The 22,507-nt window shown below is 37.8% G+C and overlaps 1 protein-coding gene across 2 annotated transcripts in view; it reads right to left on the reverse strand.

The window, feature by feature from the left end:
- LOC129276446 (DNA damage-binding protein 2-like) overlaps positions 1-22,507 on the reverse strand; it is a 25,905-nt gene continuing 3,398 nt past the window's right edge. Inside the window, exons 2-10 of one of the 2 annotated variants that reach the window (XM_054912821.2) lie at positions 18,441-18,614; positions 14,007-14,201; positions 11,883-12,028; positions 10,976-11,075; positions 10,282-10,459; positions 8,024-8,166; positions 4,490-4,654; positions 3,636-3,681; positions 1-1,943 (exon numbers count right to left, since the gene is read on the reverse strand). In XM_054912821.2, coding sequence (XP_054768796.2) covers positions 1,744-1,943; positions 3,636-3,681; positions 4,490-4,654; positions 8,024-8,166; positions 10,282-10,459; positions 10,976-11,075; positions 11,883-12,028; positions 14,007-14,201; positions 18,441-18,614 — 1,347 coding nt within the window. In that variant the 3' untranslated portion in view covers positions 1-1,743. Of the gene's footprint in view, positions 1,944-3,635; positions 3,682-4,489; positions 4,655-8,023; positions 8,167-10,281; positions 10,460-10,975; positions 11,076-11,882; positions 12,029-12,809; positions 12,956-14,006; positions 14,202-18,440; positions 18,615-22,507 lie in introns of both variants that reach the window. The other variant, XM_054912822.2, reaches the window with a different exon arrangement.

Below are 22,507 nucleotides of genomic sequence, written 5' to 3' on the forward strand. Positions count from 1 at the left end.
TCAAAAAATATATACTGCTTTAATCTTCAACTACCAGGATGTTTCCATCATAGTGATATGGCACCAAAATACAAATCTTTTACAAAATGAATCCTGAAGAGGAAGAGAAAAATTGTTAATGATATAAAAAGGAGATATTTAAAAAAATGCCAAACCTGCACCGATTTCTTACTGACAACCCCAATAACAATTGGCTACTTCATCAGTTATTCTTCATAATCTTCATAATCATCTTTAAATGATTGCTTCAATAGATCTCAAGGGCTCTCCATGAAGTGTTCAATTTGCACTGGTTAATTATCACCTATTCCTCTCCCAGTATTAAGGCCTCTGTACACCTTACGACTGGTCTACCATCCGATTTTGGAACATCTCACACTTTACATATTTCCTTTAAATGTGAATGGAACATGTCTTTTATCCAAGGTTCAAATTAACTGTAAGAATACTAATATAAACAATTTTTATGATTTCAAGCCTTTAGTTTGAAGTAAAGGCCCAATCTGATTCAAATCATAGCAATACGATACGATTGCTTTGACGTCATGACGCCTAGATATTCAATTCGCTTTTATTTTTATGATGGTATCACAGTCAGATTGAGCATACCTAGATATTTGTACAATGATTTAGAACTTTACAAAGTAAGATGTTTCATGCCTCAATATTCCCATCAAATTTTACCGTTTCATTCCAAAATCGAGTCAAAGACCAATCGAAATGTGTGCGGTGGCCTGAAGGTTGAGGGAGTCATGTTTTAGTGCATGCTAACGTATCTCTTACAAAGTTTCTCATTGGTTGTCTTATTCACTTCACATGCTTTATTCCTTCATCCTTCATAAATCGGCTACTCCAATTTTTTCTATGGTTTGAAGTTTCATGTACGCCATAGTCGATGTTTCAGTGTTTGTAATAAGCTTTCTTGCAATGATTAATTATAAAGACTTGTCTCCTTCACCTGCTTTCTGAACTATCTTCATGGTTTTGAGTATCGAGTCAGCTTTTCATCTTTGCTTCAAAGTCCAGAACGAGCCTTTCTAACAATGATCGCCAAGGATGTGTCACATGCTATCCGAATCTTTTTGTATGGTTTGAAGTTTTTGCATCAGCTTTTAATTGTTGCTCAAATATTTTATACTAGCCTTCCAATTCGATAATGATCACTCAAGAGTTGTTTTGTTCATCTGCTATGCGTTAACTTTCTTCAAGGCATATAGTTTCTGCGTCAGCTTTTGATCATTGCTCAAATGTTTGCTACTAGCATTTCTAACAGTGATCAATGGGAACATTGACTTCACTTTCTTTGTGGTTTAAAGTTTCCTAGGTCAGCTTTCAAATGTTGCTTTTATGTCCCAACCAGCCTTCCGATCATAATGATCACTGAGGCTTTGTTTCATTCTTCTGCTATTCTTAACTTTCTTCAAGGCTTTTAGTTTCTGCGTCAGCTTTTGATCATTGCTCAAAGGTCTGCTGCTAGCATTTCTAACAATGATCAACGGGAACTTTGACTTCACTTGCTTTCCAAACTTTCTTTATGGTTTGAAGTTTCTGAGTCAGTTTTTTAATTGCTGTTTAAATGTCTCACCCAGCCTCCGATCATAATGATGATCACTGAAAACTTGTTTCATTCATCTGCTATTTTAAAGTTTCTTCAAGGCTTTTAGTTTCTGCATCAGCGTTTGACTGTTGCTCAAAGGTCTGTTACTAGCCTTTCTGATAATGATCACTGAAGACTTGCTTTGTTCATCTGCTATTCTTAACTTTCTTCATGGTCTGAAGTTTCTGCGTCAGCTTCTGATCGTTGCTTCTGTGCCTCTTTGGTGCTTTCTTCGAGGGTGCTGCGTCCGGAGGCGGCTCCTTTCCTTGTCTCCTCAAGATCTCCCGCCGTTCTTCCCTCACCAGAGCTCGGATGTCTGCGTTCTGCCATATCAACGTATTTAACCCTGCAAGAAAAGAAAAGTTATGAAAGCCGAGTGATGCAGTGAACATGCAATCCTGCGGCCCTGTTACACAAATTTTGAATTAACAGTTGATTTGTTTGCTTGTTGACACATAAGGTTCAATGATATGAAGCATAACAATCAGCCCTATTACCGTCAGCTTTAATTCTGCCCTGGCCCATTTCAAAATCATGTGATGGTAACAATTCACTGTTATTGAGTGCACAGAATAATAACGAATGAATTGTTGTACCAATAATGTAGGTAAATATATTGCTTCCCTGTTCACTTTAGCCAATAATCTAGGTGGAGGCTGCAGTTATTGTCTTTGCTGTTATGCTGAATGCAAGAGATACGTCTGATCTGGCGAAGACTACGTATTTGTGGCTGCGAAGCAGCCACCGCCTATACATTCCAGTCTTGCTTTGGATGTTGTTTTTTTATTATCGACTTTGAAATGACGCCAGTTTTTCGTACGAAAAATTCTCATGCATATGTATGAGAAGAGAAAAATCGAACCAATTAGAAATACGTTGGAAAGAAGAAGGTAATGCATATAAGTCACGTGACATAAAGTCACTTTCTTCATCCACAATGGCGAGTACGAGTACACGAGAGAAACTTCTGCGAGAGTTTGGATTATGCTGCCGATAAACTCCACATTCCTAGTGGAAAATTCTGAGACCTTTATGAATCTGCCATTCGTAGCATTATTGACGACGGGATCTACCAGGCAATCCCTCTGTGTAACGAAAATATCTTCGCTTTTACATGTAGGATCTCCAGTCGTTGGCACACGACAGCAATACAGGTACTGGTACGGATCCCGGTACCACAACACGTCAAACGACGAGATGAATACATGAATATTGATCAGGCAGACGGGAGTGTATAGGGGGTGGATGCTTCCCATCCACAAATGCATAGTCTTCGCCAGATCAGACATATCTCTTGCGTTCAGCATAACAGCAAAGACAATGACTGCAGCTCACTTGTTCACTTGGGATTCATAGAAGCTAATGAATAGGCAACAGTACACAATTAGGTGATTACGACACTTATTAGTCCCTATTCTGAACTTGGGTTAATATAAACTGAGATCTTAAGTTGTGGTTTAACAATGGGTTAAACAATAGATAACCCATAGGTATCTCTAACAGTACCAGTTCAATTTGTCTTCTCATTTGACACTCAAATCATTCAAAACTGACTGAGAATATTTACTGAAATAGTTTTCTTCGTCATTATAAAACAAGAGAAAGTATGACAAATAATAATTACATTTTCAATAATAAACTCAATCAGTTGTTTAAGATGTATAGACAAAAAATGAATAATTGAGGAAAAAGGGTATTTGAAGCCAAGAATTCTGGAAGTATTTCTTATTGGAAGAGGGATGGCATTTTAAGTCTTGGCAGCAACATTAATAATAACAACAACAACAATAATGTGACTTATAAAGCGCCAAATCCACTCTGTAGAGTGCTCAAGGCGCATAAAGAGCTAAGAGTTAAAGCTAAATGAAAGTAGTTGCAGTAAAACACTGATTTCATGATTCAGGAAGGCTATTCCACAAAGTGGGGCATGCAAAAGAAAATGCTCTTTCCCCTAAGTTTTCTGTTTCTGTGTGGCTGATACAGATGTTTTGATAGAAAATGAACTGAAACAAAAATAGCTGAAGAATTAGAACCTTACCCATTCCTGTAGCCAAGGCATCACCGCTTGGATTGAATACATTCAACTACAAGAGAAAGAGAGGAAAAAAAAAGAGAAGAAAAGTTAAGGAAATACGACAAGCTGAAATTCGCGTTGATAATTACACATGATTCATTGTTCCTTTTTCAAAATCCTTTTTAGAAGACCGATCCAAGAGCCTATATAAAGACAAGTGCTCCCATACAACTTACCATACTCATACAGTCACTCCTTCATACACCCATCTCACTCACTCACTCACCCACCCACCCTACCCATCCACCCATTCCATCATCATTATTACTCATTATTTATAGTGCGCTTTTCCCAAAGCGCTTTAAAGCATATATACAGTGCGTCCCACAAAAAAGGCAACCCGTTTTCAGAGATACATTTCACAATTATCAAACATGCTTTTACTACGAATTTAATACTGATGGTAAAGCGAATCATTCATGCATGGCAGGTTACAAAAATAAATATTGAGGCATATCATGTGAATCTGAGTCCTTTCTCATTTCAGGGATCAGTGAGAGAAACTTAACAAAGAATACAAAAGAAAGAGTCAATCGTCGAATAAGTACAGTAGTCGTATCACGAACCAATCTTGTCCAATTTTTCTGCACAACCTGATCTTGACATTAAAATTTCAGACTTCATCTTGCTCATTAATGCGTGAGTGTTTGTCACATATAAGGTATCAAAATGTAGAGGAATAATTGAATTGTATGATGATGTAAATGAAATATTGCATTTGAAGAAAAAAGATGTAGGAATCCCGGTTTCCTTTTTTTCTTGGACGCACTGTATACATCCATTCCTTCCAACTAATTTCTTCTTCACCAATTACTCACCGATTGGATACCCGTAGCACATTGATCCATTAGCCTACAGACTAACTCCCCAGTACCGACATCATAAGCATCTACCGATCGCACCGTATCATGATCAAATGACTTTAAGGTTGCATCCGGATATCTGCCAACAACGATGAGGTTCTGAAATGGGTGCCAAGTAGCCTGACAAGGTGACAGATACAAAAGAACAGAGCCATGATGAGAGGAGAATAATAATAATAATAATATAGAGTATTTCTAAAGCGCCAAATCCACATTGATTTTGTGCTCAAGGCGCTGAAAATATACTTGGTATATTATTACCCCGACTGTAGCTGAGCGGCCATATAGGCGCTAAAGCATTCAAGGAATAAATCCTACCGGGTACCCATTCACCTCACCTGGGTCGAGTGCAGCACAATGTGGATAAATTTCTTGCCGAAGGAAATTACGCCATGGCTGGGATTCGAACCCACGACCCTCTGTTTCAAAGTCCGAAGACTAATCCACTGGGCCACAACGCTCCACGACCGGTTTATGGTGTTTTTTGCCTGAGGATACAAAGCGCTGCTGTTATTACACCGCCTTTGGCTCGAGCTACCACTTTTCCAACGGTACTCGGTGTGTCCAAGGAATAAATCTTGCCAGGTACCTATTCACTTCACCCGAGTCGAGTGCAGCAGTGTAGGTAATTTCTTGCTGAATGCCCTCCACCCTGTTTTTAATCCAATATTCAAGACAAATTAAATGTTTATTACCAAGTCATTCAAGATGGCCTTACAAGTGAAGAAATTGCAATTTGAGTGAAGATTTCATGTACATGCTTAATAAAAGTACACATCTACATCCTAATACACAAATACATTAAGTGATATTACAAAACACAACAAAACTTTTTGCGCTTGATTTAAGAAAGTTAACGGTCCCTCCATTTATTCATGATATCAGATTCTACTGTTATGTAGTATGTATTTAACTTCCTGTTATCCTTTCAGTCATTCACCTTCACTTGTTTACAAACTCCCCCAATTTCATCTAAGAATTCCCAAACCCCCAATACCATTTAAGGACGTTCCACAGTTATGTTTGTGCGCATTATGATCTGCGCATAGTTTACACTCTGCGCGCTGACGTCACAATGGATGAACAGGTGATTAATTAGCTGCGGATATGTGCTGATTTTTCTCATCTTCTGCACTTTAACTGCAGATCCGATGCGTTATTTCATGGGGCTAAAAAAATTGAATTATTCCATGGACCATTCAAAAAAAGATTCTCTACAATTTCAAAATACTTTACTCTGCAGTGCTGCCAAGAATCACGAATATTACCCCTAGTTTGAATAAATGGTAGAGTGGTTTTGATTTTTTCTTCACATAGATACAAAGCATTCGGTGCATTTTCGGTGTTTTAAAAAGCACATTTGCTCTAATAAAAATACTGATAGTTTAAAAACAAGCACATGAACCCCTATTTTTTAATGTTTGTTCCTCTTAGGTATACCTTCCTCTACAACTCTACAAATTTCGGTGAAAATGACATGGATTTTGAATAAAGTGCAGCATTTATTGTACTTTTGTAGTTTGTTACTGATATTTCAAATTTTTTAGATTGGGATTTTGTTATCTTTTACGCCATTTTTAAGAACTGACAGTGCTGTTAAACTTAAAATTGCAAACAAATAGCACTATAAATATATTCTCCATTCTAACGATACAATTGTTAACTCTTTTGCGAAATTTGATGACTTTTTTATGTATTTTGACTGAGTAATAGAGGTTTAAACTCATTGTAGTAATCTTGGGCGGTCTAAAAATGCCAAATTCTTTTGAATGCGCAATTCTTAAGAACATCAATTTAGGTGAACTTTGAAGTTCTATAGCAAAAAATCAAGCACATGGACCTATGTTAATTTTTGCATATTTCGAATATTAAGGTTCTAAAGTACAGTATCTATGTGCAAAGTTTGGTGAAAATGACATGGATTTCACTTTAACTGTGGAACGTCCTTAACTCCTAAACCTTGACCATAAAAATACCAACCCTCAGTGACGTCAGCTAACTTCAAGGTACAGAAGTTCTAAGAAGTATGACTCATACTTCCAGCCCCAGTGACTTGCATAGAGCATCACCACACCCCTTCTACCAGAAAAAGTTTGATAGACATTTACCTGTAGACCAATCAGATCAAGTTTAGAGATCACTCCCACCTTAAATTGTTACACCCCCAAAACTAATGATATAAATAAGACTTCTTGATTATTGGAGATATAGAATACAACGATAGAATACTAGACCAACACTCATCCATAGAGACTGACTGACTTCAAGACTTAGAGGTCCATCGAATATGAATTTTACTTCACTCTGAATCTCAATCTAAAAATTCTAAATTATTTTATCTGAATATAATATATATATATATCTGAATCTTCATGTACTTCGAACTGTAGCTGAATATTGATGATTAAATACCCTGTGATTTTGAACTGTATAACTTTCTCAAAAGTTTCCTCATTACGCTTCCCTTCTTATAATTACCGATCCCAACACGACACTACTACCCAAATACCAACCACAAAATACGAAAGAGACTATTCGATGAAATCTAATACCGTTGATGGTAACTTTGCTCTGACTGCTAATCTGCTGGAAAACATTGTAAGGTAGTTAAAATTGATCCTACTTATTACTCCCACAAAATGGACAAAAGGAGGTAGTTTCATTAATCTGAAAATCAATTACAGGTCTTTTACCACAATTATGATATCAACTAATCTCATGAATAGTATAAAGCTCATCATGTAAAATGACTGAATTTGAAAGTTCATTAGACTTAAAATACATTATGGCTCTGACATTGATTTCATGGCCTAGAAATTTAAGCACAACAGCTCTCATGAATTCATTTAAAATTCAAACCGTTTAGATGTCAATTTTCAATCTTAAAATCAATCTTAAGTTTGTGAAACATAGTGCTTGGCGATTTTCGATAGTACTGAAATTACGCGATATTTAAAAAATATTGAACATTTGATGATGATTTTATGATCATGTTGATATATCGTGGTGACAGAATATTACCCAAAATATTCTCGATTATGAAAAGCTTATCACTATTTATTGACCACAAATGCAGCTCTGAACTACAAAAGAAGGTACCCAAATGTCTGCTTTTCACGGACAAGCCCTATGAAGCCATTCTGTCATTTCCATCTTCCCTGCTCTCACTGAATTACAACTCGTAATGAACGTACATATGCATTAACAGACTCGGCGATATATTGTGTTATTGGCGATATTATGCTGGCGACAATCGACTAACATCGAAATAAAATATTGACCAGCAAGTGAAACACCCCAGGGCTCCATTGCATAAAAGTTACCATTATGGTAACTTTGCCATCCAATGGTAACTACCATGGCAACAATGCTCATCAGCCAATCAAAATCAAGGATTCCATGCAAGTTACCATTGTATGGTAAAGTTACCATAATAGTAACTTTTATGCAACGGTACCCAGGTCCCAGAAATAGGAATCCTACATGTACCTTGATGGGCGTTAAATGCTGAAAGAACCTGTGCGGATGAACGATGGTCCTCTCTAGCATGTCCCAGAGAGGGCCGGAGTAGACCCGAATGTGGCTGTGTTGGTCTGTTGTGAGCAGCTTAGTCCCATCTGGACTGAAATATGCTGGAAAATCAAACAGATTTGGCTTGCGGATTAGATAATTGTACAATAGGCCTATTACTATAAAGAGTATGTTGCCTATAAGGTCATAACACGTTTCAATTGGAAAGTGTGAGCTATATATACAGAGCTGTCAACCTGAACAAGAATATGTCAGTGTTTTTAAAGCTGAAAATCAGTATTTTGTTGAAAGCTTAGTTGAAAAGTTACTTGTATCCAGTATAGATGTAGCTTTTAAGTGTTGTAAATTTATCTACAGTGTAAACGCTATGATATAGTGTACTATGTATAGCGTTCCTAAATGCCTTATTATTATCTTTATTATTTTGTTGAGGAAATCAGTATTTTCATATAAATGCCTTAGGGACAACACATAAACTGAAACTTCAGAAATAAGCATTTTGCTTGAAACCATCAGTATTCTTCGCATTTTTCATAACTAAATACTGAAAATCAGTGCTAGTTGGCAGCTCTGTATAATAATAATAATAATAATATAGAGTATTTATAAAGCGCCAAATCCACATTGATTATGTGCTCAAGGCGCGGAAATATACTTGGTATATTATTATTACCCCGGCTGTAGCTGAGCGGCCATATAGGCGCTAAAGCATTCAAGGAATAAATCCTACCGGGTACCCATTCACCTCACCTGGGTCGAGTGCAGCACAATGTGGATAAATTTCTTGCCGAAGGAAATTACGCCATGGCTGGGATTCGAACCCACGACCCTCTGTTTCAAAGTCCGAAGACTAATCCACTGGGCCACAACGCTCCACAAGCTATGTATTATTACGGTGACCCAATAGTGGCTTTGGTGGAAATACAGATGATTTGATTTCAGAGCATCCATACTGTGGCCATAGGGGGGGGGGGGTGCTTCCAAAGAAAAATTAAACAACTCTCAATGGGTTAAGCAATTAACAAAATGTTACTATGTCTATGCATATATTCAATTTTCTTAGGGATACTTGAAGCCCCCTTCCCCAACTCTCAATTATAATGTACCATAATATACCATCCAAGCTGGATTAGTTTAGTGCTCCAGTCCTTTTCTTGTTAGCATAAGGGTGGGATTGAGATAAATGGAAAAAATGTTAGGATGAGAAAGGTGTTTATGTTTCAGGTTCCCATAAATTTGGCTTAAAGGGGAATCCAGCCTTGGCTATAAAATGTTATGTTGGGAAGGAGAAAAATAAATTAAACAGAATGGTGAAAGTTTGAAAGAAATCGGACAAGCAATAAGAAAGTTATAGCTGCTTTAAAATTGAGATCACTAATAGTATGTAGATTTCAAATTGGCAACTGGGTAAGTGAATTATGACAAGGGGCAAGGACAACTTTCCAATAGCCATGTACTTAATTATCAGGGATTTGTGGTTTTCTCTTAAGTACCCATTCCCCTGGGGCAGTAATCTAAATATAACCAAGGTAGTATATTGTTTAATGTCCTCATGAAAGAAAAATATAATTTGAAATAAAACTTTTTGGAAAAATGACATTTTAGCCATAATATGTATTGGAGTACATGGAAGAGTGTTCCTTGCCTTACATCACTATGACATCCCATATGCTGCCAATTTGAAGTCTCCATGAGTATAGTGATTACCAATATTTACAACTTTTTAAAATGCATAACTTTCTTGTTGTTTGTCTAATATTGTTCAAACTTTCACCTATCAACTTGTCTGATTTTTCTTTTTCTTATAAAAACAAGTTTTTATTTGGGTTGCATTCCCCTTTAATGAATGTGAATGATATTTCCACTTACACCAATAGCCTTCATTCATAATTATCTTCAGAAAAGAATTGATTCATATTTAAGGAGATCGCTACAACATGGTCTTCATTCATTTTTTGTTGCAGGCCCCCCAAGAAAAAACAGTGCTTAGTCCACTAACAGGGTTACCCTGGGTAGAGAAAACAAAATGAAATAAAATAATCTCATTTGCATCATTGTTTGTTTGATTCTTATCAATATAACTATACATTTTCAGCAATGATTACACTGGACATTATGTCCAATCAACCATAAATCATGTGATCAATATAAGCTTTGTGTGACTGATCCAAGATCACTTTATCCCCAATCATCGCCATCTCTTTCTCTCGCCTTACCTGAATTGATTGGTCTTTCGTGGGCCATCTGATAGAGGTAGCCATTCTTGTTGGAGACGTTCCTTATGTCCCACATCTTCACCGTCTTGTCGGTGGAAGCAGTTGCAAAGAGCCAGGGGCAGCGTTGATTGAACTCACAATGGGTCACCTTCTGTTTGTGTAGCCTTTTTGACCACATCTAGTAAAAAAAGACAATGACAAAGTTTCAATCCACACATTTTCACTCAAAACATTATGAAATGTTAGGAATAGTCCCTACGAGGAGATGGTGCATATTCTATTGGAAGTGTGCAGGGAGAATATCCTTTACAAATGACATCAAAGCACGTTACTACATAACAATACTATCTGCCCATCCCCCCTCCTTTTTCTACTCCCCTTTTCAATGTTCCCTTTCTCAAATTTCTCCTTCTTTTCCTCCTCCTGCTCCACTCTGTCCTAATCTTCCCCTTTCTTATCTTACCTCTCCTCTTCCTCTCCCCTCCTTCCCTTTCTCCTCCTCCTCCCCCTCTCCTTCTCCTCCTCCCCTCCTTCTCCTCCTCCCTCTCCCCTCCTTCTCCTCCTCCCTCTCCCCTTCTCCTCCCCCTCTCCTTCTCCCCCCTCTCCTCCTTCCCTTCTCCTCCTCCCCCTGCTCCTCTTCCTCCTTCTTCTTTATAATACAATAATAATCATGATAAACCTTATTTAGATGTACCTGCTCTCCTTCTCGAGACATCAGCACCACATTACCAAAGTTATCTCCTGCTGCCAGTACATTGTCTGTATAGTTGATATCCACCGAGCAATACCAACGGCTGTCAATGAATAGATAATGGAGAACCAAAGTTTTATTTAAGCAGGAATACATAGCTAAATATCACTTATGTATTAAATATTGTATACACTTTGAAATGATGAAACATTGACAATATCTACACAGAATTTTAAATCATTCCTAGAATGAGCCACATGATTTGACATGGAATGAAGGACTACCCAACTGTACATGATTGGGGGGGGGGGGGAGGGCAGGTCCCTGGGAAAGATTCTTTGTTTTACTGGGTGTGCTGATGTAAATTTGAAAAGCCCCCCCCCCCCGAAAAAAAAAAATTGTAAAAAAAGGTTTCGCTACAAAATGAAGGTCATTTTGGACGAGAGAAATTTGGCAAGCAAAAAAAAGAAAGATAAAAAGGGGTTTTACTACAAAAAGGACGTCATTTTGGTTACACTTTTTATTTTTCCCACACATTCTAGAATACCAGGGGTGCTGCCTATGAGAATAATACACGCAGCACCCCTGCTTCCCAGGGCCATGGGGGAGGGTGGGATGTGGGGATAGAGGGGAAAACAATTCCCTTCTGATGTTTCAAAAAGGAAACAAAGAAAAAATAAGAGGAAAACTGTAAAAAAAAGAGTGCATTAAAAGGAGGGGTTTGGAATGCATATATTGCGTCAATCAAATGATAACAAGTAAGACATCACATTGTCTTCCCCCTCTCCCCCCCCCCCCCGTCACAATATTCTGGCACCGTCCCTGACTACCATGTTAACACATGCACTTTCAATTTTACTAACAATTCACTAAGGAACAAGAAATGACTGTTTTTACGATAAAAACTCACTTCCAGTCATTGGTATTGAGGTAAATCTTCTTCGGCTGACCGTCGAAGCTGAGACGACTCACCATACCATCGATAGAGGAAGTGAATATCCAGTTGGGGTCAGAAAGGTCATGTCTTAGAGCTTGGACTGAGCCCCCCTTACCAATCTACACATGCAGGAGAGGTCAAGGGTTAAATGCCAGAGGTTCAGCAGAGGTCGGATAGAGAAGGAATAGAAAAGGGATTAATACAGTGGAAACAAATTTCCAATCGAGAATGATAAGGGAATGAATTGTGGCGTAGAATGAAATATAGAAAGGTGCAAGACCATTTGGAGACAACACAATGGTAAGGATTGATTACGAATACAAGAAAGAAGGGATGACAGATGGATCAAACAGTATAAGTTGAAGTAATGATTGAGTACGTTAATAAGACGGGAAAAAAAAGGGTGAGATATAAGAGAAAACAGAAACGAAATGATGAGTTGGGGTAAGAAACGAGAAGAGAAGAGCATTGGAAAAAGAGAAATATGGCAGAGAAGGGGAAGAAAATAAAAATAAACATGGCTTTAGTCAGTGACAAAAAGAAAATTCCATTTCATTAAAAAAAAATATAACAACTTTTGCAGACAGTTCTATAAAACATTCTGGCCACACAATTTTATTGGTTAGCCTTGGTCTGGGACAAGAAGTATGTTTGCTCTTACTTCATCCCTTAAATATGTGTGTTCATTTTAGTCCCCTCAAGATACATTTCACTAAAGAACACATACATGTAGCTGTTTCAATTAAGACAGGAATTCAGGGTTCATCGTCACAAAAAATCCTGTTTACCGTTGGTGTCTTACATTGTCTTGTTTAGAAAAGTTCGAAAAGAAATTCATCTTTAAATAAATGGAAGAACTTTCTGTCACATGACCAGCCAGTTTGCGTCTGATTGGCTAACCTCCAGTCCATGGTGTTCTGAAAGAGATGGAGAGTTTTGCCGTCAAATTTTTGAAGTCTGACTTGTCCATCCAACGATGCCGAGTAGATCTCATCCGGCTTATCTCTGCTGAAGAGCAAACAGGCAATGTTTCCTCCAGGGCCTATCTATAACATTACATAACAAATTTCACAATTATATTCTTTTTTTCTCTTTTTTTTAATTGTTTCTGATCCGGCCCCAAGCAGGTTGTTGTTGTTGTTTTTTTGCATCTATATGCAAACAAGTCAGTTTTGACTATTATTACCTTGCTTAATAGCTTTCCCTATTCATTATAAGTCATTTGTTGATCAGTGGGTCTAGCTTTTAGTTAGGAAGGTAAAGGTTATAGGAAATCCTGCACAACCACCTCTCAAGCCCTTTATTATCACGTTATCCTGAAAAGTCCGCTATAATTATAAAGATTCCATAATTTGAAGGATTCAGATCTTTACTCAACTTCTGTTTAACCTTCAGGTTTTAAACACATTGTTTTGCCCCTGCTACTGTAAAACAAACTACATGACATGTAATATGATCATCTTGCAGAATAGTTGCTATTTAATATAACTTTGCTTTGGAATAGTAAAAATTTGAAACGGTCGATAAAGATCAAGATTAATATGTCTAGATTAATCAATGTTATCTGTCATGGCAAAGTAACCAGTTTAATAACTTTTATTTGACGAGGTCGTGTTGATGTTCCATGAAGCCGTTTGTAAAACTCTGCATGAGCCATAAGCCAAGGACTACACAAGTGACTTTATAAAAAAGATATTAAAAAAAAAAACCCACTGAAGTGCAAAACATGCCAGCTCACATATTTCTGACACAAATAAAAGAATAACAACAGAATTTTCTTGATTTTAGTTCAATTAAAATAAACAAAACCACTTTGTAAAATAACTTTTCTAGAGGAGAATTCTTTTTTTTAGATGCACTATGACAATTTGGATTCACCAATCAGTCAGAAAGTGATGTTTTGGACATTGCTTTTTCGACCAATTGTTTTTCCTTTTCAGAATGGTGATGATGATAATAATGATCATGCTAATTTAAGAAAATAAACCTTGGGTTCTATCACTCATGTCTGGCACGTACATAAACTGTAAAATGCTCTTGATCTCTGGCCCTAGAAAAAAAAAATCAGTCTCCATATCATTTTCCGTCAATACTTACTCCTGGGACAACTGTCCATCCATCTTGACCTTTGACATAATCCCACAGCATAAGGTCACCGCCCTTTGACCCCACAGCGAGCATTGTGGGATGCGTTGGGTGCCATTCAAGGGCGGTCACACGCCTGTCAAAAGGACTCGCTCCATGACTCACTCTGAATTCTGAAAGTTGTTGAACAAATGGTTGTATGGTGGCCTGAAATAAAAGTAATTTTTAAAGATTTGTACAAGTCATTTGATGATAGATAAAATAAGAAAAGATCTTATTAAACTCTTATCGACACTCGACCGGGAGTATGATAGTCTCAACAAGGACCTACTTACAATAATGAATACAAATGTTTGCATTAGGAAAACATATGTTGATAAATGCTAATATATCGACAAAAACCCCCGAAAAAACAAGATTAAAATGATAACAGCATTTTCTAGCACCCTTATCTGTAAGAAACATGATATCGCTAAGTTTCTTTCTAATTTTGTTGCCTCCCATGATTCACCACATACAGGTGCGACTGCTGAACTGTATGCAAAACACAAAGGCCTGTATTATGCACTCGGGTTTAAAGATAAATTCCAGTTGTGGGCACGATCTCAAAATGACTTTTTACAGAATTTAATATAATGATCACCAAAGTGTCTGTTTGTATGAATAAAAAATATGTGCCAAAGGATTCTGGAAGAAATTGTGTAATTGCTGAGAAAAAAGCAAAATAAGCGCGGATTCGGTCATTTCCGTCGGGTCTTTATTCCAGCAATAATAATAGACTGTCCCACGTGTGCCTATCTGTGTTGGCGATCTTCAGTGTGATCGTTTTTTAGCTTAGATATTATGATTTCACAAAGTTCAGTTTATGTAACTGTACCAGATCTAGATCCACGATGATATATCAATACTTTACCTTGGTTTTACAGACTTTCTCACGAAACCAGTGTTTTACTGCAACTACGTTCATTTAGTTTTAAACTAAACCCTGGTTTAAAGTTGTGGTTTAACTATGGAGAGCCAATTGGAGCACAAATCCCTTACAGTACACATTCAAATTATTAACTCATATGACATCCAAATTGTTCAGAATTGTCTAGGAATGATAACTGAAGTATCTTTCTTCATTATGAAAGCAAAAGGAAACAAAATAGTAAACATAATATACAATACAAACAGAATTTGGCTTCCCATAATTTTAGCACATAGTTACAGTTACACCATGGTCTAAGTTAGACCTGACTTCAGAATACGGGCCAAAGACATAACTCGCTTTGGACAATTTTTGAGAATTTGGTACTGAAATAATCAGTAATCCTCCAAATTCCGAAACATATAAAGCCTTAAGACCTCAACACACTTTAAGTTTCTGTAGAATTCTCTCCTGTTATACTAGATTCCTACTTTTTCCTGGTTTATTTACCCAAAAGGGTTTCATTTCCTTAAAACAAAAGATATACAGTGCGTACCAGAAAAATGAAACCGAGATTTATTGATGATTTGTCATAACTTAATCACAAATACAATAGACAAATGACCTATCATTGTAAAGCTGAGAGTCTCCTCTTTAATTTGAAATAACTTACCTATTTATCATTCATGTATGAGTGAGCAAAAACAATTTGAAGAAAGGAAACCAAAAAGTCACTTGGCGGGCGGTATCTAAATTTAAAAAAGAAACTCACATTTTAAAAAAGTTAAATATTTGCTCTTTACAGTCAGTCCGCAAGCCCCTGTGTTAATGAGCAAATGAGCAAGATTTATCCAAGTCCTCTCGTGGCTGAATTCATGTCCCTGCAAAATCTCGTGTATTGTGAGACTTTCTTTCTCAAAGAATTTAACCACTTTCTCCTTGAGTAATATTGATTATTTTTGTACCATGGGCAAGAGTAAATGTTACCCTTTTATATTGGTCATTTCTTTTGAATGAAATATTTTGATAAATAAGTGAATTTTTTACCTGAAAAGATGCATCAAACAGAATTTTCTTCCTCTGTTTTCACTTGCAAATTGTGCAACATTTTGTGTTTTAGGCACCAACATTATTTATATCATCAGAAAGCTCAAACTCTATACTTTCTTACAATGTCACTCTTGATATGTGGCATCTTTTAGATGGGTCAGCAGCCAGTTATTTCCATCAAGATGCAAGACGAGATTTCTGAAATTTCTGAGTAACATAAAATCCAGAGTTCTGATTGGCTGAATACTGTTTTCAAAACAAACAGGCGCGGGTAATTTGAAGAGATTATCACATGGTGAGTGTGACCTTGCAGAGGCCCAGTGTGGGGAACATTGGAATTTGCGTGGGTGTGTGGTCTATGACCAATCAGAGCACAGTATTCTTGTTTTTGAGCTGCAAAATGTACTTGGCAACCAAAAAATTACTTTTTTTCTTTCCAGGGCTCTTTTTGGAGAAACTTAAAAATTTTCCAGGGCTACTTTTTCATTTTCCAGGGCTCTTTTTCCACTTTCCAGGGCTACAATTTCTGGAGCTATTTCGCAGCTTTTTTGCGTGTGTGTGTGTGTGTGTGTGTGTGTGAGGGTGTGTGTGTGTGTGCCACATTGAAGGGATGCTGGTCAGCAGTGCAGGGCAGGCTCTGCTTTAACAAGATGTACTGTACATGCGGTGCGTTCAACGCTAGCGGGCGTGTATATTTTGCTTATTACATGACGTCATCCAGCCACTGCCGAGAGCCAATTTATGAATGAAAATATAGTAAGCATGCGCAGTGCAAGCCTTCCATAGCCCCACACAGTATTCCACCAAAACAAGTGTGCAATACTCTATCACCTCGTACCAAAATCGACCTAGAATTTCACTTTCCTATAATTTATATGAATTATGAAAGGTATTCTCGGAGGATCTATTTTCTCACCGATACCGAACAGGTAAGCGAATTTCGATTACTTCTTGATTTTCGGTCAAAATCTTACGAATTAGCGTTGATATAGCATCGTGTTCGTTGGAGTTTGTAGAGTCTATCGCAACGTGTACAAAGTCAATTGATTTCCGGGTTTCGGAGCGTCGCGTGAATATGCATGAAATTGCCGAGTCTCGATAATTTTCGATCGATACTGAAGCGATCCGATCACGAACCAAGACCATTTCCCGCGTTGACAATGTGACCGGATATTGTTATCGCTATCGATACTTTCGCACGCAGTCCGAAGGAATTATTTTGGCGACCACGTAGTCATGACGTGATCTGCGCGATTGGCCAATCAGCGGTCTCCGATTCGCTGAGCCGAGACGGTCTATTCGTTGTACACAGTCTATGGACAATTTGCCACTGTGAAATATACAGTGTTGACGGGGGCGATTATGAGTTTTGCAGTCGCCCTCGTGTGAATGTTTTTAGCCCTTTTCCGGGGCTCTTTTTGGACTTTCCGGGGCGAATTCGCCCGCCGCCCCCGTGTAATTTTTTGGTTGGTACTTGGCCTATGAAAAGCTGGCTGCTGACCCATCTAAAATACATCTTCTTATAAAAATTATATCATATTAAAGCTTAGATCTTCAGCTTTATCATGATTTGAAAATCATTTGTGCCTAAACAGAAATTAAGTGTGAAAACAACAACTTTTGTTGCATGAAAAAAAAATATTTTGTTTCATGTTTTAGATCAAAAGTTTTTCCTATATTACAACATTCTTTTAAAAATCCAAACACATGACCTAAAAGAATGATTCTTCTTCTTTACATAGATACCAAAAACATGAAATTTGGTCAATATTTAGAGCAGCAATGGCCGAATAAAAAGAGGTGTTTTGGTTCGCACCAAGCTCATTAACTATGCAAAAACCCTCTTGTCATGAATATCACTTGGATAAAAGAAGCTACTTTTTCAGGGCTTGCGGACTGACTGTTTAATTTGATACCTTACTTAAAGAAAACGGTCAATAAGTAACAAAGTTCTGTTTATTTGAAATAAGGCTTGAATTCCTATATTTTCATAAAATGAAGAGGTTTTACTGGATAGCTTTCAGACTTACTCGACACTCTGTTTTGTTGACCATTAGCCATGCATAAAGTCTTTTGTTAACTGTGCGATAGCTTAGGTGAGAAACCGGTGAAAACATGTGGTTCATGAAATTATGGAAATATGAGCATTGTTTTGAAGAAGCATAGCTTTATTATTTCTTGACCATTTGCTGCGATTTAGCTATCAAATTAAAGAGCAGATATTGAACTTTTTAGGCATGTGATTTTCTTTATGAAATTTTGATACCCCCAGCCAAATGATTTTTTGCTATCCTTTCTTCAAATTGTTTTTACTCACTCATGCATGGATGAGAAATCTCGAATGTTATACCATCTGAAAGAAGAGATTCTAAGCTTAACAATAATAGATCATTAGTCTCTTGTATTTGTGATTAAGTTATAAATCATTGCTAAACCTCGGTTTCGTTTTTGTGGGACGCACTGTATATTGCAATACATTTCAATACCTGCTTTAGGCTTTGTCTAAACCTCTGTCCCGTGGTATGTCTGTAGATTTGATGAACTATGTTGGCGCTGCATAGATCCCTTGGTGTTCGGGCAGGAATCAAGGAGTCCTCACTCCCTCTGATGATGATGTCACCAATTGAGTCATCTCTTGCTTTCTCCTCTGCATCCTTATCCTGCTCAACAAGGAAGACAGAGTGGAATTATTCATTAACACAATTTTCATGTCTTTAAATCACACTTTTTTATACAATTTACTTGAAAATCTGTCATTTTAAAGGTGAATTCTATTTCTACCCATAAGCGTTAGTAAGTGATATTATTGAATGGAGGAAATTAGAAACTAGCATAGCTCTTGAGAATCTTTGCATAGATCAATCAGATGTGGGGAAAAAAATATGGTGATTTAGACATATACAGGAATAATTGATTAGGCCTGCCAAGAAGATCATGTCAAATTAGGCATTTTAGGTGATTTTTAGAACTTGTGATAATAGCTTTACAATTGATACCATTGCAAAGAGGAACTCTTCCAGATCTTTCCTTTCTTGAAATTTTGACAAATCTGTACCTTCTTGATTTTGAGTGTCGGTAATCAGGTAATGCTTGTCTCATTTTCATCTATTTGTAAAAAAAACAAACTTGTTGCTATCTATATCTTGAATAGTTTCCCTCGACTCCTTTACTTAATCAGACTTTCGGCATCATATGGGCTATTCCACGGTTACTCACGTTACATTTGGAGACACCTTGACTCATACTTGGAGCTGTAACTCCATTATTATTGATAGGAACTAAACATCTCTTTATCACAACATAGTACGCAGTCTGACTATCCTTTGTATAAAAACAAAACTTGGGAAATTTCATTATGCTCCTGGCAAATCTTTGAAATGTGTCGGTTACTCATGTTACATGATTTGGACATGCATAAAATGAAAAGTGGACATAAGTGAAAAGTGTCTTCATGCAAGGCTTTTATGAAAGTTGATTATATCCATTTCAAAGAAGTATATTAGGGAGACAAATTTGTATATAATTAAAAAAATAAAGAACACATGGTTTTTACAAGGGGTGTAGATAAAGTGGTTACTCACGTTACGGTTCAGATGGGCTATATGTACAAATAGGGTGTCTGAAGCCACACTGAAAAGTGTCAGCATAAAACAGGCTGATTTAGGGGAAAATATGGCACATTTTTTCGGGGAAGTTCAGGCTACTAGAAAAATGTGATCTGAATTGATTATTAACTTGTGTTTGGCATGTATGGAAAGAGAAAATTCAGGGGCTTCTTTTGACAGTAAGGACAAGTTTATATGATTATTTTAAATAAGGATTTAGAGATAAATTGCAAACCCTTATTTTTGTGTGTGTTGAGATTGCCATTTCTCCATGCGTTTTCTATGGGAAAATGAAATTTCTGTTTTGCACAATTTTTTTCACTTTGTCGCAATTTTTCATTGTGATCTGGTTTCCAAATCTTTATAAAAATCATACCATCAGATAGAGCATAAAAAATCCTATTGGACTCTTAATGGACAAGTTTTTGGCATTAATAATACATTTATAACAGCTCTCGGAAGCTAAAAATTTGGATTTGTGTGTGTCCATTTCTTAACTACACAGTCTATGGCAGAGAAATGCTGAAAATTTACCTAATTTCATTCTTCTTTTTTGCAGCCAATAATTGGATTTTTTTCAAAAAAAAAAAGTGTTACATTTCTGTCAGTCTGAAGGTCATTTCTCTTCAAATTCACAAAGAAAATGTGATATTTTCTTGAAATAAGAAAAATAATTTTTTTCTCCAGACACCCTAGTAGTACAAAGACACATTGAACTAATGTCCACCAACCTATGGAATTGCCCATATACTAATAGAGTGTTGCAAGAAACTATGTATTTGCAAGTATAATTAGGTCCCCAAAATCATCTTGCATTTATTAATTGCAAATATTGGAACAACTGCAGAATACCCGGACACTGCGTTACCTTATCGTTGGAGAGCCAACGCACAACGATGTACTTAAGCTATCAAATCAGAAAATCAGCTATAATAAATAATTGAATGATTTACAACTTACAAGTATTTTTTGAATAGATTCTAAGTGTTCAGACTGCACTGTAACGCTAACGATGCGAGCGCGCGCGATTAGTATGTAGACCAACAGTGTCCGCGATGCCAACGATGTGTATATTTTCGTAGTACGTGTAGGCCAACACAGTCCGCGATGCTAGCGGTGCGTTGGTGTCCGTAGTACAGGCCAACACTGCCCGCGATGCCAACGATCTATATATATATCTGTGTGCATCTGTAGTATGTAGGCCGACATTGCCCGCGATGCCAACGATGTGTATATTTTCGTAGTACGTGTAGGCCAACATAGTCCGCGATGGTAGCGGTGTGTTGGTGTCTGTAGTCGGTACAGGCCAACACTGCCCTCGATGCCAATGATCTATATCTGTGTTCTGTAGTATGTAGACCAACAGTGTCCGCGATGCCAACGATGTGTATATTTCCGTAGTATGTGTAGACCAACATTGCCCGCGATGCCAACGATGTGTTGGTGTCTGTAGTACAGGCCAACATTGCCCTCGATGCCAACGATGCGATCATATCTGTAGTTGCCTATGTAAACCAACATTGCCCGCCATGGCAACGATGTGTTGGTGTCTGTAGTACATGCCAACAGTGCCCGCGATGCCAACGATGCGATCATATCTGTAGTTTCCTATGTAGACCAACATTGCCCGCGATGCCAACGATGTGTTGGTGTCTGTACTGTAGAGTACAGGCTAACATTGCCCTCGATGCCAACGATGTGAATGTATCTTTAGTAGGTATAGGCCAACAGCGCCCGCGATGCCAACGATGTGTTGGTGCCTGTAGTAGATGCCAACAGTGCCAACGATGCCAACAATGTAAATGTATCTTTAGTACGTATAGGCCAACAGCGCCGGCCAGGATGCCAACGATGTGTTGGTGTCTGTAGTATAGGCCAACCTTGCCCGCGATGCCAACGATGTGAATGTATCTTTTGTATGTATAGGCCAACAGCGCCCGCGATGCCAACGATGTGTTGGTGCCTGTAGTAGATGCCAACAGTGCCAACGATGCCAACAATGTAAATGTATCTTTAGTACGTATAGGCCAACAGCGCCGGCCAGGATGCCAACGATGTGTTGGTGTCTGTAGTACAGGCCAACCTTGCCATCGATGCCAACGATGTGAATGTATCTTTAGTAAGTATAGGCCAACTTTGCCGGCGATGCCAACGATGTGAACGTATGTTTAGTATGTATATACCAACAGCGCCCGCGATGCCAACGATGTGTTGGTGCCTGTAGTAGATGCCAACAGTGCCAACGATGTGAATGTATCTTACATAGGCCAACATTGCCGGCGATGCCAACGATGTGAATATGCCTGTAGTAGAGGCCAACATTGCCGGCGATGCCAACGATGTGAATATGCCTGTAGTAGAGGCCAACATTGCCGGCGATGCCAACGATGTGAATGTATCTTTAGTAAGTATAGGCCAACTTTGCCGGCGATGCCAACGATGTGAATGTATGTTTAGTATGTATATACCAACAGCGCCCGCGATGCCAACGATGTGTTGGTGCCTGTAGTAGATGCCAACAGTGCCAACGATGTGAATGTATCTTACATAGGCCAACATTGCCGGCGATGCCAACGATGTGAATATGCCTGTTGTAGAGGCCAACATTGCCGGCGATGCCAACGATGTGAATATAACCCTAACCCTAACCCTAACCCTAACCCTAACCCTAAACCCTAACCCTAACCCTAAACCCTAACCCTAACCCTAACCCTAACCCTAACCCTAACCCTAACCCTAACCCTAACCCTAACCCTAACCCTAAACCCTAACCCTAACCCTAACCCTAATTGAATTCAATTCCCATTGAATTCAATTCCCATTGAATTCCTTCAATGGGAATTAAAACTTTATTTCATATTTTAATGAAGAAAAAATGAAAATATTTCATGTATAAAAAATACAAAAGAAATAGAGAGTGAATGACATCGATCACCTCACTAACCAGG

This window comes from Lytechinus pictus, chromosome 14 (assembly GCF_037042905.1).
Source record: "Lytechinus pictus isolate F3 Inbred chromosome 14, Lp3.0, whole genome shotgun sequence".
NCBI lineage: Eukaryota > Metazoa > Echinodermata > Echinoidea > Temnopleuroida > Toxopneustidae > Lytechinus > Lytechinus pictus.